Source organism: Cyanistes caeruleus, chromosome 6 (assembly GCF_971803275.1).
Source record: "Cyanistes caeruleus chromosome 6, bCyaCae1.hap1.1, whole genome shotgun sequence".
NCBI classification, from domain to species: Eukaryota; Metazoa; Chordata; class Aves; order Passeriformes; family Paridae; genus Cyanistes; species Cyanistes caeruleus.
In genome coordinates this window covers 47,702,608-47,719,168 of record NC_141706.1, presented here as the reverse complement: position 1 = coordinate 47,719,168, position 16,561 = coordinate 47,702,608, and the positions used below count along the sequence as shown (strand labels likewise).

General features: G+C 40.6%; 1 protein-coding gene across 3 annotated transcripts in view; it reads right to left on the bottom strand.

Annotated features, from left to right (window-relative positions):
- NRXN3 (neurexin 3) overlaps nt 1-16,561 on the bottom strand; it is a 972,437-nt gene that overhangs the window by 678,460 nt on the left and 277,416 nt on the right. For all 3 annotated transcript variants that reach the window (XM_086893498.1, XM_086893497.1, XM_086893499.1), the window contains one exon: nt 14,234-14,395. In XM_086893498.1, the coding sequence (XP_086749624.1) occupies nt 14,234-14,395 (162 nt within the window). The remainder of the gene's footprint in view (nt 1-14,233; nt 14,396-16,561) is intronic.

Sequence of the window (16,561 nt, the reverse complement as noted above, 5' to 3'; positions counted from 1 at the left end):
TCAACAAGCAGAGCTGTAAAACTGCTTCTAATATCCTATAATATATATATAATAATATATATTTTTCCAATAAATTGTTTTGGGGGCCTTAATAATTACAAATGGTGAAAGAAGTCAAGCTGTCTTGCACTTCCCTGCAAACATGTGGGATTCATCTAGCCCTTCTTGGTTTTCTTTCCATTTAAAGCAACTTCCTCAAATGTAGTCTACCTGCACATATGAACACTTGTTTTCATTCAAAGGGGCATCATTACACCTCCTGCCAACATGGGGCACTCCAACCTTTTTTCAACTTTTGCATGTCTGTTCCTCCAGCTCTTCCTAACACATCTCACTTCCACATCTACACATTGCTGCACCAACCTGTATGCCAAACTTCACACCAAACTGATTCTCTGCTGTGAGACAAGCACAGCTTCCCCCTCAGCTGTGTATAATCCTTCAGGAATGTGACCTTGCTATGCAATACTTGCAACGAAGGGATTATGTGTACTACGGCCCCTGATGGGTTGTGGCACACTGTAGTTAATAGAAGGCAAAGCAAATGGAACATCAACTCTGAAATAATGCAGGGAGCCTAGAAATGGTGTAGCTGTACCAGGAAATATTTAAACATAAAATTCTCCATATTATATTGGATCAGTATATATCTATAGCTGAAACCCACCTCCTCAAATACTCAAGCAAGTCTAACAGAGCATCTATGTGGCAATACCCACACATAAAATCATTTCACAGACTCCACTTATCTGGGGCTTGCGGGAGTCTGCATGCAAAAACTTATGTCTTTGTATTTCATATACCATCAATAATTTTTCTTCTGTGATTCTCCCAGGCACAGTAACATCCCATGGCAAGGACTTCCGTGACTTTAATTGCCATCATATTTCTTTTTGATTGTTCTGAAGCTCTCCCTGCCTTTGTCTTTTGAACTTACACTTAGTCCCTGTATTCAAAAAGAAACAGAAAATACGCTATGATTTCCTACTCTCATATCATTTTTCCATCAGTTCAGTTACAAAGAGCCCCAGGCTGTACTGACAGTTCTTCTATAGAAGTCTCTCTAATGACCTTTGATGATCTTTGTTGCCCTTCTCCCCTTTCTGAGATTAAAACAACAGGATGACAGTGTCGAGCGTGATTGTATTTAATGGCATCATTACATTTTCTGTTTCGTTCTTACTCCCTTCCTAGAAATGCATATTAAATGTGCTTACTTGCCCAATACTGACCACTGAGCAAATATTTTTAAATAATTATTTAATAATACATCAGAAACAACTCAAAGTCCATCATTGCATATGCATAATAGGGATTTTTTTCCTCTCCTGCCCAATATAAACACCTCAATTTTTGTTTACACACATTTAATTTAATCTGCTATTTATTTGTCCAGATATTCAGCATTAGTAAGTCATCCTCTGCAGTTCTGCAGACAATCCTCACCTGAAAATTGTCATATTCTCAGTAAAATGTATGCTGTCTTCATCCACATCCCTTTCCACTCATAATTCCACTAATGTATCTTCAGACCTCAGCATGGATCCCAGAAATCTTTCCACTAGAGCCCTCACATGAGAACTATTTAGTGCATTCTGTTTATCCTATTCTGGTTTTTACTTTCCAAACAGTTCTTCCTCTGTGCCCAAGACCTTCCTTCTCTGCCATTGCTTTTTCAGTTCCTGAAGAGCCTTTTGGTGGGACACATGACTGAATGACTTTTGAAAGCTAGACTACATTTGCCAAAACTCTCCTGACCATATTGACTATATGTTGACCATACAACTCATTGAGGCCTCAATAAAACCAAGAAAGCTCCTGTCTGTGACAGCTCAAATACAATGCCAATACTATTAAGTCCTTGGCACCACCATCAAAGCTTGTCTGCTGCACTCCAGAGGAGGAATATTTGAGGAGGCAGTTTTCAGATCCAGGCCTTTGGCACAGCACTTCACGACATCCTTCTCTCTAAATTAGAGAAATATGGATTTGATGGATGGACTGTTCAGTGGATGAGGAATTGGTTGTATGGTTGCCTTCAAAGGGCTGTGCTCAATGCCCAAATAGAGATCAGTGACGAGTGGGACTGTGACTGTTCAGTGCCTTCATCAATGACATAGTGCACCTTCAGCAAGTCTGGAGATGACACCAAGCTGAGTGGTGCAGCTGGCACACCTTGAAGAACGGGAAGCCATCCAGAGGGACCTGCACAGGTTCAAGAAGTGGGCTTGTGGGAACCTCATAATGTTTAACATGGTCAGTTGAAAGCCCTGGAGCAGGTGCAGAGGAGGGCCACAAAGACGAGCAGAGGTCAAAAACACGTCTCCTATGAGGATGGCCTGAAAGAGTTCAAATTGTTCAGCCTGAAGAAGACATGCTCTGCAGAAACTTCACTGTAGCCTTTCAGTACTTAAGGAGAACTTTTAGAGACAAACTTTTTTGCAGTTCCTGTTGCAATAGAACAAGGGCTTATGGTTTTAAACTAGAAGAGGATAAATTCAGATTGGATATAAGAGAAATATTTGATGATGAGGGCGGTGAGGCACTGGCACAGGCCTTCAAGGGAGGTGGTAAGATCCCTGTAAACATTCAAAGTCAGGCTGCATGGAGCTCTGAACAGTCTGATCTAGTAAAAGATGTCTCTGCTCGTTGCAGGTGGGTTAGATTAGATGACCTTTAAAGTTCTCTTCCAGTTCAAACCACTGAATGACTCTTACCAAAAAGTGTCCCCATACATACCAAGTTTTTCCCTTAAACTACCGTTGCAAAACCAAAGAGGAGACCAACATTAAATTGCCTTCCTCTGCTGGATGCACAGGCAAATCCAGCCTCCAGGAGAAACATGAAAACAGCTGTAATCAAATTTTTAAAAACCATATGTGGTTTTCACATAGACACAAAACTCATACGAAGGGACAGAAGTGCTTTAGAAAATGCACTTGATGTCAAAGCTGTCCTTTGCATTATTAATGCATAACTTTAAGTGAAGCTCACAATAAGATGAAAGTTATTAACCTAAGTTACATGCATAATTAATTTCTCCTATGATATATGATTTGTGAAGTTCTAACAAAATGTGTCACAGAAGTTGTAAACATGAAAACTAGCCTGAAGCCAGAAGAGCTTAGCATATGCTAATTAGAGAACATATGAAAAATACACAGTAAGAAAAAAAAACTGAGAAGAGAGAGGAAGTGACAGCACTGCATATCAATGTGGTGTACTAGTGTCAGTTATGAATAACAGGAGCGGGGCTCAGACAAGGAGGGACAAGCAAGCACACCAAACCAAAGGAGAATGGAGGCATTCAGTGTTCTCATCTTAGATGAGGCTACTTTAGGACAAATCAGCCCTGGAATGTTATCCAGGGAAATGGAGGAAAGTGCTCAGTTAACAGCTTGCTTTGTTAGCTAAACACTGAAGCTGCAGAGGAAGAACCCATTCTTAAATATGAAAACACCATACACTTTTTTAGAGCTTTGCTTTGTAGCCAATTTTAATATTATGATTGACTGTTTAACCACTATCTGGACAGAATAAATAAAGTGGGCATCCCCAGTAGCAGCTTCTACTTGAGAGAGATAACAAACACAACAGCCTTGTCCTTTAGAAGAGGAAAGTCATCACAAGGATCCTGGTTTTTCAAACTCTTGAGAAAGCTTTTTCCATTGCTATATGTGGTTTTCTTTACAGTTCTTTACATCTTTGAGAAGGGTGATATGGCAGTCCCACTCCTTTGAGAGAACAACCAACATTCCATTTTAGTCAATGACCATAGGGGGTTATATAGGGCATCTGCAGAACTACACACATGGTCATAGCAGCACTAGGAGAACAGATTTCACTTCAGCATCTCAATGGTCTTCTCAAGAAAAACTGTTGTTTTGAAGACAGCCACAAAACAAGTAATAGAGTGTGAACTGATCTTAGTTAATTGTCTATTTGTTGGGAAGTTGTCCTAGCATCACTCAAGTTGAAACACAGGTGTAAAACCCATGTCAGAGGTGTGAGAGAACTGGTCCCTACATAACCAGAATAAGAACCTCCTCTACCCACTAGGTAATAGCTATATTGAGCTCATATTAGCTAAAACCTCCAAGCACCAAACCTCTCGGGCTCTGCTGAACTTTTAAGTCAGCAGTTAACAATACGAGGGAAACACTTTGATTCCCCATTTTGCTGCCCATGCAGTAATGCTGCCAGAGACTGGGAAAAATTTTGTCATCAGAGCCTGTTCCAGATTGTTCCAGTGGTTTGGCCAACCCAGCTGCAAACATGAAAACAACTATTTTGCCCTCCTAGCATTTCACAGCAATGTTTTAGTCACCTCAAACGTCTTGAATTCCACAGGCAGATCTTTTCTCTGATGGAAGTTTGGAAAGCATCAGCATATTTCACACCTGTTCAGGGTTTGAAACCAGCAGGAACACTTCAAAAACAAAACCAAAAAAAACTGGAAAAGGAACACTGGAAGGCAGCTGAGAAGCAGGATCAGAATAGTATGGACTTGACCAGCCTTCTGAAAAGTTACTGGCTTCGTTCCCTGTTGTTGCTGCTGCTGCCGTATGTTGGTAAGTGCATGCAAAAGCAGATTGTCCGCCTACCTCCTGCCCCAATCAGGGGAGCATCTTGCCTCTGGCTGGCATGCCACTGCATTCAGCTGTAGTGAAAAAGGGAAATCTCAAGGACAACCAATCCAGCCAGGATGTTCTGCCAAGGTTGCTGTTCCTAGCTGAGGAAATAGTCCTCTCGATTTTTCTCAGCTAGAAAGAGAGAGAGAATGTACACCCCCACCCCCACCCCCATTATCCTAAAGCCCGCAGGTGCCAGCAATCCAAATAAACGTAGAGCAATTAACAGAATTAACACAGCTTTAAATAGCTTGGCACACCAGATGCGAACTCCTAGCAGGGTTCTATAAAATGTAAAGTTATTACAGATAAAACCATTAATCATCTGTTCAGAGTTGTTCTAGATGCAAAACCCATTTCACTTAAAATGGCTAATAATCAGAAAGAAAGGCACAGATTTAACAGGAATGATTATGCCATTCTCAAGCCCCATTTCCAAATGCCATTTTTCATCTCTGCCACTGTTCCCAAACCTCTGTGTTCCCTCTGCCTGCTAATGCTGATACAGTAAGAATGCTTTGCAGGCATCAGTCACAATTACCTGTCAGGGTGCTAGAAATGAGACACCGCCTCTCAGCCTCTCCCATTTCGGACAGGGGAGGTTAGTGACTAGCACATTATGCATTGCTGCTTTCCTGGATGCAGTTGTTACTGTTCAGTTGTGTGTCATCAGCCCCATGCAGCTCACAGATAACTGATGCTCACCCTGATGAATTAAGTGCTGACCTGCTAAGATTTGTGCTTAGAAAATATGAGCATTTGAGTTTCCCCCTTCTGGCAATGTAAAGTCACCAGTAGCCACCATATGCAATGTAACAATCCTCCTGATATTCCCCTAAGACCTATTCAAATAACTCCATTTACTACATCTATGTCTAAATAGCTACAGGAAGCAGGGGTCAGGGGCTGACCCTAATTCACCTTTGAGCCCTGATGTTACCATTTCTAACACTTCCTCTTATGGAACCATAGCTCAAAGAGCATTAAACACTGTAAGTAGCAATTCAGAGCTAGAATTGCATCCTTCCACATATCTATATTAATCTCATTGATTTTCTTAGGAATCTAGATACATGCACTGTTAATTCCAACTACATGAATTCTGCCTGTGCAGTTTAAAAAAAGGAGGGACAAAAGCACAAATATTCAGGGCAACAGATGACATTAACAGTAGACCAAAGCCAGAGAGCAGCAATGACAAGTAGAACAGAGAGCATATCAGAGACTGTACAAAACCTGCTTGCATGATATCAAGCCCGCTGCCTTCTCCATGCAGTTCAAATAACAAATGCTGCCCATTAGCTGCCTGCCCACTCTGGTGCTCCTCACAGCTCCTGACAGCTGGCTCACTGCCACAGAGGAGTGGCAGACCTGGGAGGAGTTTTCCAGCCCACTCACTCAACATTCAAACTTCATCATCCTTTCCTGCCTCCCTTGCTGGCACAGCTGAGCAGCCTGGATTTTTGTGGTGGGTAACAGCAGCTCACTGCCCATAACACATATGCACATTTCATAGCAGTACTCCAACTTTCAGGGTCAGTCTGCTGCTCCCAAAGAGGTGACACTTGTCAAGTAGCTGGAAGTGCCTGTTTTATACCCGTGTATAAAACAGAATAGTCTTGCAACTTCTCTCATGTAATTTTATTTATATTAGCATATGGCAGTCCTGACTCTCCAAAAGTACTCTCATTTGTATTTCTGTCTCACCGGATAAGGATGGATCCTTAGCAATCTCTTTAGAGCAACATAACGAGCAACCAATAAAAACGTATTTCCTATTTCTTTTCAGTATTCATCCAAACCAAGAGTTTACTGATCTCAGTGAACTACAAAGCCTAGTAAGGCAAAAGCAGCTCATTTAATTTCAGTCCAAGATGAGCATGTCAGACTTTGGACTGCTGAAGTTAAGATCACAGCACCCATTAGGATGGGCCCACATTTGGCTAACAGCATATGAGAAAGACAGAAAATCCTTGTCAGAGTAATCACCAGAGTATCACCACTCCTCTGCTGATGTCTTTGGACTCAGCTATATTTGTCTATCAATATATCCTGTCTTAGTTTGCTCAGTCTTAAATGGGTAGAGATTAGACCACATATTTTTGTAAGGATTTTTGCTCTAATATTGAATAGTTACCAACTAACTTAATTATATGCACCAAACACAGGCTATACTGCTCCAACCCCCATTACATTTCCTGAATTTGTTGATACATGTATAGTTCTACACCTGTAAACACTCTCCTTTTCTGAACCACGGCACATGGCACATCCCTTGCAGCCACAGAAGCTCAGCAGGAGTTAGGCTCATTATGCAGGAAAGAAAAGCCTGATCCTGATGATCCTGCCGCAGAGCAAGCACAGATAGCCACAACAGCAGGACTGAGAGTCAGATGCAGGCAGCTGAGGTGGGATTCAGTGGAGTGCTCCCTTACTGCTGTGACACACCAGCCCACTGGAAACACTGCCCAGCAGTGACACCGACCTCTGCTGCTGGTTTCCTCCCTAGGCACCTGTCGAGAGTTGAACTGGGTTAGACCCCACTTTGGTTAAGCTCCATCGATTATCTTTAGCTTGTAAGCATGGTGGCAGTACATAGTTCAAACTTCCCTGCAAGAAGAAACCTCTTACACCTCATGCACAGAAAGATCCAGTTTCTATGTTTGCTCATCAATGCCTGCTTTAGAAGGTATGCTCAATCTACATACATACTCTGTTATTCAGACTTTGGCTATTAATTACCTTTGTCAAATTTCTAATAGTGCAGTAGGTTTAAGAGTTCAATGCCACTGAATTGTTGATATGTAAATTGTCCTTTAAAGTACTCCTCAAGAAAATATGTGTTCAGGCTGACCTAGAATGCCTACAAGATGCTGTTTGCTGACTGATAAGAATTCCAGAGAACAAAGTACTATATTGTAATAAATGTAACCTTAACAAGAACCCATACTTTTAATTTGTGAATAGAGCTATGAAAAACAAACAAACAAAAACCAAAAACAAACAAACAAAACCCCAGCTTTTTACTTCTGGATTCATTATGGCTGTAGGATTCTACAGACTTTGCTATATGAATTGCATCAAAGAAAGTATTTTAGGAACCTAGAGTTTTTTTCAGTACACAGTTGATAAAATAACATCTCCTCCATCTTCTGTCCCAAAGCTAAAAACTCAAAACTCAGTTCCTGTCTTTGGACTTCCCATGTTTTACTAATTGAAAAATAATTCTAGCACTTCATTTTCATACTCCATCCACTAAAGATTAATTTCATGAGACAATTTAAAATTGTTGTCCTGCTTACCTGGAATACTTTTCATGGATCTATGAGATAATGAATAAACTTTCTACAGTCATGAGTACATTACTCTTCAACTTTTCTATGCATCCAGAAACATTTGATGAACGAGACTGATCAATAACTGAGGTTACCTTATGTTATTTTGCAACAAACAGTCATTTAATATCATTATGCCAGCACAGCTCTAGTTATGGATGCATGTAAGCCAAGGTAACCAAGTTCTTTTCTGTGTCACACAGGAAGCAAAGCAATAATGCTATCAGAAACCACACTTTGGTAGAGTAGGCAAGGGCTAAGCTACATAAGGAACAGAGGCTTTGAATAACCCCTTAGCTAAAGCAAAGCTGCAGCTAATACAGAAATATCAAATGCAAACCAGCCCATCACCTAAGCTTATAAGCCTTACCCAATGAGAAAACACTATCATATTTCCCTCCCCATCTATTGGTCTACTCAGAATTCTCTCAACATCTTGCCTCCTATCGTACTGCTCTCAATTTCCAAATGCCTCTGTTCCCACCTCAAAATTAAATCCTTCCAGAAATAAATACGTTTTTTTTTCTTGTTAGCTTAAGAATGTCATCAGCAGCTACTAAAAATGCTGGCCTGTGTCTCCACTGTTCTGTGTTGCTACAACAGTGGTACTCAAAAACCTGATGAAGGCTTTATGTTGGATGCTGTGCAGATGCACAGAGAAAATGACTGACATTCTTGACTCTCAAGACACACAGTGTACAGCTGCAACAGGAGACTAATCCACCACAGCAGCAGCAATGCAATTGGAAGTTTGAGAGCGAGAGGCAACCAAAAACTTTACAGACATCTAGATATGGAATCTTAGGAATCAGGGTCATTATAATCATCCTGATGCTCTGGCAGAGTATTAATGAGAGACCAAGATAGGAACAAGTAATATTTTGAGGAGTAGAATCATATTCAACCTTTGTCTGTGCTTTGACTGCTTCTACATAGTGCCATTAGCCTCTCCCTTTCTTTTTCAGATGTTAAATTCATTAAATACAGATAGGAAGCAGATAGGCCCAGACACAATAACTGGAGCAGCAGTATTGGATTAGTATACGTGAGAAATTAGTGAATTACAATTCATGTTATAACTTCCTCCACTGTACCTCAGTGCAATCCCCACAGTTTTGATTCTTGATTCTCCTCTTATGCATTCCTGGGACTTCCTGTCACTGCTCTGGAAGGGGATCTTGGGCACCCAAAATCTTTTGGGCTTAAGGAGGGGCTTTTGCAGTGACAACTTTCTCTGTCTGCCTTTCTTCCTATTTTTCTCTGCCTCCAGTTTTAGGCTGCCTTCCATCTCCACCTTTTTGCTCCTCCCAAGTGTGACACTGCAGTCAGAAAAATTCATCCTCAAACAGAAGCCACATCATCACTGCACATCCAATAGTCCTGAAAAAGACCTGGCTTGCAGATAGCATCTGAGATTTACATACAGCAACTGGGCACACTCATGAACCATTTTGAAATCTGGCTCCTAGAAGTTAAATTGCAGACAAAAATGATCTAAGCTTTCACAGCTTTCTCCCATCACAGCCAGATGGTGCCTGACCCCTGTAATAATTTCTGCCATATTCCACCCATATGCAAGCCTCACTGCTTCCATCAGCTGTTAGTACCAATCAACATTTTTCAGAATTGAGATTTTAATAAAGCATTGATAGAAAAATGTGAAGATTTCATAGATTCTCTCATGAATATCCATTCTATAGGGACCACCTTAGGCTCTTCTAAAGCATCTACCATTTAAGTCCTGCTCCAAGTAAATCAAATCTGAATGGTTTGCTCCCTAACCCCAGGAAATATTCTGATCCTCTCCCTTCCCTAGCAACTGGATATTGAAATACTATTTTCCCCTCTTTGCCCACACAGCTAAATTCCTACCCTGCCACTTTCCATCTCCATCCCTGATTACTAAAAACTCCTCCCTGAAGCCCTTGATTACATGCAAAACACAGCTGTTTCTTGTTACCTTTCTTGTCCTAACTCTTTTTGGCCACACAAGTGCCATTCAACCCATTAATGGATCCTTTTCCCTTTCACCTTTAGTCAGTGCTTCTCCCTTTTTAACAATCACCGTTAAAGCACTGTCACACCTTCCCTGACACCCATTATAATTATTTCTGCTCAATTGTCTCAAGATGTGTTCCTGTATCTTCTCCTATCCTATCTCTATATCTGGTTTCATCCATGATAAGAAATACATCAGCTTTCCCCCAGATTTCTTCTAGAATGATTTCATCTTAAGAATGAAGGTCCAAAAAGCCTTAGATTCTATGCAACTACAATGCAATGTCCATATTCCATGCCTGTGCACTACCCTGTTTGCATATCCTGTATGACTATTCTCCAGTCTTGTTGCCTCATTTCAGTGTCAGCTATACTGCAACACTGCCAGGATGGCTATGGAGAAATGCAAAACAGACATGGTGTACCACACAATGGGAAATCTTCAATTCTGATAAAAACAGAGGAAAAATCCCAACCTGAATTACACATTAAATACTTGTATTTATGATTTAGGTATATTACTGCTAGCAACTTAGTAGAACATTTTCAGTCAAAACCTGTAGCCCCAATGGAAAGAAGAGACATGAGGATCTATCCTGTAGTGAAAGGGGGTACCGTTAGGTCAGAAATTGTCTGACCTAAAGGAAACATTATCTAGATAATTAGAAGTTTAGATTTTTTTAATTTTAGGAAATATTATATAGATTCTGCAGCAGAGGATCCCTGAGACTCTTAGTTCCTTGCCAGGAACCTCCCAATCCCTTCCTGCTGCAAAGGGGCAGAGATGGTCACTAGGCTCTCTGCCCTGTCACTTCAGCACCTGCACGAATTCTCAGTGGAAATGGGAAGGCAATGTGCCACTCAAGGAGCCCTCTTAGTCCCAACATGAGCAAATTTGTTGGCATACTCTCAGACAGATGCAGTCTAGATGAAATACAAGAGCTTACAGGGGAAAGGCTTAAAGTTTCACCTCAAAGTCTGCATAAATCCCTTTACCTTCCTAGAAAAGTGACAAATCCCTAGAGGCAGTCTTGAATGAATGCAGAGACCATTCAGCTTTAACACCTTCAAGAGACCAGTGCAGGGCCTGGCAGGATGCTCTCCACCATTACAAACAGTGCAATGCACTCAGGGGTGTGCTGTGTCTCTGGCAACGGCAGTTACACAGCTAGAACTTGACTATGAAAGAAGAGCTTTGCTCTACTAGAAAGCATAAACTGAAAGGAACAATAATTGCTATTAGTCTGCCCTACTCCTTCATCTAACTTTCTTAGCTTAGAATATCTTTGTAAAATATCCAAGATCCTCCAGTACTGGCTAACGAGAGACTGAGCTTTCTTTTTGGCCACAGGGGAAAAAAGTAAGTTTGACACATAAGCTATAGGGATTGATTTATGAAATATGCTGACAAGCTACACAGAAAGCCAAGTAAAGTTCCCCATAGCCAGCTCTGGAACCAGACATTATAAGCACACAAGGACTGCAGTAACCCAGTTCTGCCTCCTCCAGGATCAAAGCTGGCTGAAAGCATTACTGGACCACTATTCTAAGTGGGTGGCTTTTAAGCAGACTATAGCTCTAAAGCAGCCATCAAGTTAAGACATCTGCTCATACACATCTCCTGTCATTGCCTAGTCAAGTGAAGATTACAAAGCACATTCTGATTATCTGTTTTCTTCCTCTCATTCTTAAGTGGTTGCTTGGGTTTTTCTTCTCACAGAACATTATGAGCCTGGGATGACTTTGTTGGCGGCTCTTAGCACACTGTGTAAGCTAACAGAATACAAATGATTATATAAATAATAAAGCTGCTGAAGATTTTCTTGTCACTGCTTTCTTTGCTCCATTGGCTTGACTTAGAGCACACATAAAAATGGCCTCTGCTAAGTGTTATGTTCATAGCATCCATAAATAAAATTAAGATCCTGATTTAAAGAGACACAAAGAAGCTGTATCTCCTCCTGATTTCAATCAAACTGGGATGCTCAGTGCCTAGGAAAGTCACGCCCAAGGCTCTATAGACGTAACCAGAAGAATTTGATCTCTATATGGCAGCTCGTATTCAAGCAGCTAAGTTTCATTTCCTATATAAGATGCTCACATGCTCTTCTCTAGCATACATACATGCCTTTAATCCAGAGATCAGGCAGGAGAATAGCTTCAGACCCTCACAACTCTTCCTCACATCAGAGGCTGGCATATAACATACAAACCCTGACACCACGAGTTGAGCATCAGTAGGATGATGACCTGTCAAGGCAATTACAGCCACAGAACGACATCTATCTCAGCACTGCTGTTTCCACGACTCCTATATAAGCTTTTATAACATTTTGTGCAGACATCAATATCTGTATGCCTGTTAATCACAGTGATAATCACAAATAGCATTAGAAGAGAGAAAAAAGAAGACAAAAGATGACTGCAAGCCAGCATCAAAACTAAACTGTACCAAGTTTAGGATTTGGACAGAACTCATCTTTTAACTGTTTTAGTTGTTTTGTTTTGTTGTTTTTGGTTTTTTTTCCAAGGATCACTTTTCTGGTTCCTGCTGCTAACCAGGCAGTCCAATCTCTATTACCCATGTGTGAATTTTCTCAATGCCATGGATTAACTATGTGACAAGTGCAGCCAGCCAGAGTAAGACAACACAGTTTTCAGAACCAGCTAGCTCTCCCTGACCAATGCAGCCACTCAAGTGCACAGACAGTCCAGTGTAAGGACTTAAAGACCACAGCTGCCTGTATCAAATACTGTTAAGGCCACAGAATGACTTTGCCATGAGATGAGCACAGAATGGAGTGACAGGATAGTGCTAACTCCAGCCAGAGGTGAGATCTGGTCAGCACATCCTGGGTAAGGCATCCAGACAAAACTTCCCATGGTGGCCAACTTTGTAAAGAAGCAATTTCTACACATACCACTGGTCAAAGATCACCCCAGGTTAAGGGACAAATGGCATCTATGACCACTGAGGGACCTCCCCACCTCCCAATCCCTTCCCCAAATATGCCTCCATGGATACTGGGAACTAGGACTGTAAATTAAGCCACCATGGCTGGGAACTTGAGATAAGATAGAGATGATTCTACTGTCCAAGTGTTATCTCAAGCCTAGGGGGAGGTAAACAAAGCTGTCAGAGGAGAATGTATAAGTCACAATGGTCATAACGAATGCAGAAATTATGGGCCACAAGGAAAGCAACTGTGCTGAATCAGCCTGGACTGGGTAAAAGGTAATTCTGTCAGGGGGACACTGACTCACAACCTACTCAAGAAACCCACCAACTAAAAACCAGAAAGCCTGAGCATGGAACTAATTAACATTAGAAGTGAGGGAATCATTTAACCAACAGAATAAAAGATGTGTGTAACCAATCTTTATTTGCAAAGATACATAAATAGTGAAAAGTTTTGAGTGCACTCAGGCCCCCCACCACTGAGAAGCCCAGGGTGAAGAAAGACCAGCAGCACACCACTGGATGCATGGGTTGTCTGCTTAATTTGTCTCTCTCTTTTCTACTTCTTTTTATCTCTCTACCTCACATTTTATTGATCAATAAAATCCATACTATTGACTTCAGCATATGGTTTTGTTTGCACTTTAATTCAGGGAGAGGCATCTCCATATCATATCATATCATATCATATCATATCATATCATATCATATCATATCATATCATCATATCATATCACACAGTACACTTTATGTCCACATGCCACATGATTGCCATACCTCCCTTGCACCCTCATGCTGAATTCTACTTGCAAAATTTGCACTTTTTATGCTACCTTCAAGTTTAATTTTTCTGTTTTATTTTATTTCTGTATCTTCCTTGAAAATTCTATTCTAACTGTACTCCCAGGTTAAATCCAGGACTTTAAAAAATATTCTAAATAAGCTTCTGATTACGATTTTTTCATCTCAAAATGCTACTTATCAATCAAAGGCCATTTGTCTTTTTATAATGGCTACTGCCTAAGTGCCTAGAAGATAGTAATGCTTTCTTCTGAAGGGCTAACAGCTTAGAGAAGAGATCTTTCCTACTACCATGAGCATTTTTTATGTAATCCAAGCACTAGAAATATGATTCTGCCCTTAGGTTCATGAGTTTTCCAGCCTTCTGATCAGCTGAATGACAAGTTTATCTTTACAGAGCCATTGCAGTTATCAGGATAAAATTAGGAATTGATTGTGTAAGGCAGGAAAGAGCGATGACTTTAAAAAAATCAAAAGCAGATAGACAAGAATTAATTTGAAATAGTTACCTCTTTGAGGCAGCCCATGAAGTTATTGCTTACTGGAGACCCAGGTAAATCAGCAGTACTGGGGCTCCCTCCCACGTAGAAGAAGTCATCTGAGCCCAGCATGGTGTAGTCCTCCTGTGTGTAGCCCGTGGTGGTAAGGATGCCATCCACAGAGATTGTCACCTGTTTGAGGGACACAATGGACAAAGAAAATCCCAGCAATGACCTTACAATCCCGAACAGAACAACTTACCTCCCCTATAATTTTATGCCAGTTTTATTAAGGATTTTGTTGAGATTTGGTATGCTTTTTTTTTTTTTTTTAGTTAAGCTGAGCTCTATTTTCTGGTCTGAATTTTCCACAGTGAAATGCTTCAGCATCTGCTTTTCCCCTTTCTGGTGCCTCAGCACTCTCAGGCTTATCCAGGAGCCTATCCATCCAGATGCTTTCCATGTATTCAGGCCAGAAAATATAACTGTCCTCGAAAGACATTTCTCATATTAGGTGATTTTATGATTAATTAGAATTTATTTTAATGATTACAGTTAGTTATGGTTGTTAGTAAAAAAAAAAAAAAAAACACTAATGAAGACGAGGTTGGTATTTTTTATTTTTTAAGTTTCTTTTGCTCACAGCACACTGACGATCATGCATTCAGGGATAGGGGGAGAGGGAACTCACTTTCAATACATTATGGATGTGCATGCCATGTACCTGGAGAGACACACACCCACCACCCACCACAAACAAACAAAAATAGGAAAAAAAAAAGAAAAAAAGGAAAAAAAGGAAAAAAAGAAACAAATTTACAAACTAACCTATAACCAAAATATAAGCAGAAAATTAATCAAAATAAAATAAATCAAAATAAATCGACTGCACACCAAGAAATGTGATAGGAGAGGATATGAGAAAGAGATAAAAAGCGTGCACACACTGCACTTTGACATGTCATGCCAATATATCTGAGGTCCAGAAAGATGACAGGAAAAAAGCAAAATAGAGAGAGGAGAATAAAAAGGGAGAGAAAACCATTTCGCACTCGCATGCAATCAAAAATAAAAATACCAAACAAATTCCATAATAACAAAAAAACTCAAAATGAAACATAAATGTCCCCAAAACCTCTAACCACAAACACATGGAGGGTGAAGGGTGACAGAAGGAAAGGGTGGGAGAGGAGAAAGTGAATTTTATGTATTTTGCTTAGATGTTGTTAGTGGTTGCAAGGGAAGATGGAGGAAAATAGATCGAGGCCAGGAGAAGACGGGCGAGTCACCAGACGTGGACATGCCATGCAGAGTGTGTACTGAAACAAACAACCGGCTGAGCTCCTGTTGGCCACGCAGGTAGAGGTCAGAGAGAGAGAAAGTGAGAGAGAGAGCAAGAGGGAGAAGGAGGAGAGAAAGCAGAGGGAGGGAAGTGGGGGAAAATCAGGAGAAAGAGGACAACTCTGGCCAGTTTGCCTGTAATAGCCATTGTCACAACAAAAGGGTGAGAGAAAAAGAGAGCCTTCCCAACCACGGACTAGAGGCCCTGCCATGGTTCTGATCTAGAAACCTTCAGAGTCAAAAAAAAAAAAAAACCCAACAAACTAAAAGCCAAGAAAAAAAGCCAAATGAAAACAAAAGCAAAAGCAAGAAATCTAAACTCAAAAACAAGGGACAAAAAACCCCAACAATTTATCACCAGAAAGGAAAAGAAGAACTAAAGACAGAGGTGAAGAAAACAATGAAAGCAATGTCCAAACCCCATTTCCAGAAGAGCTGTGTTAGTTGCTTTTGATGCTCATTTTTCTATTCAAAAAGAAGAAAGAAAAAAAGAAAAAAAAAAAAAAAAGAAAGAAAGAAAGGGGGAAAACAACGTGTTTTCAATGAAATTGGAATAAAATTAAAGGAAGCAGTAACTATAAAGGAGGGGGGATAAAGAGCGGGTAAGGGGAGGAAAAGGCAGGTAACACACGGCAAACCCAAAAAAAGAGACAATAAGAATGATATCTACCAGACAATGTAGTTTGTTTACCATAGCGTGTCCAATGCCTGAGTGCTTTGCGGAAAAGGGGGAAGAAAGGAAATTAAAAAATCGTGAACAGAACGATTGTTAATTAAAATAACTAAAAGCAAAGATGAGTCGTTAGGGTGTTAGTACATTAGTTGGTTAGTAAAAATGACACATTGCATGAATGATCTAGTGTTAGTTTTTCAAAAAAAGGTGTGGGGCACCTGAGACACACAAAGTGAGAAAGAGGACAATATGACCAGGACTCTATGGGGAACCATGCCATCTAGACTGTAAAGAAACAGGGGGCTGCCTACTCTTCCCACCCTGGAATTAGTCATTAACTTCAA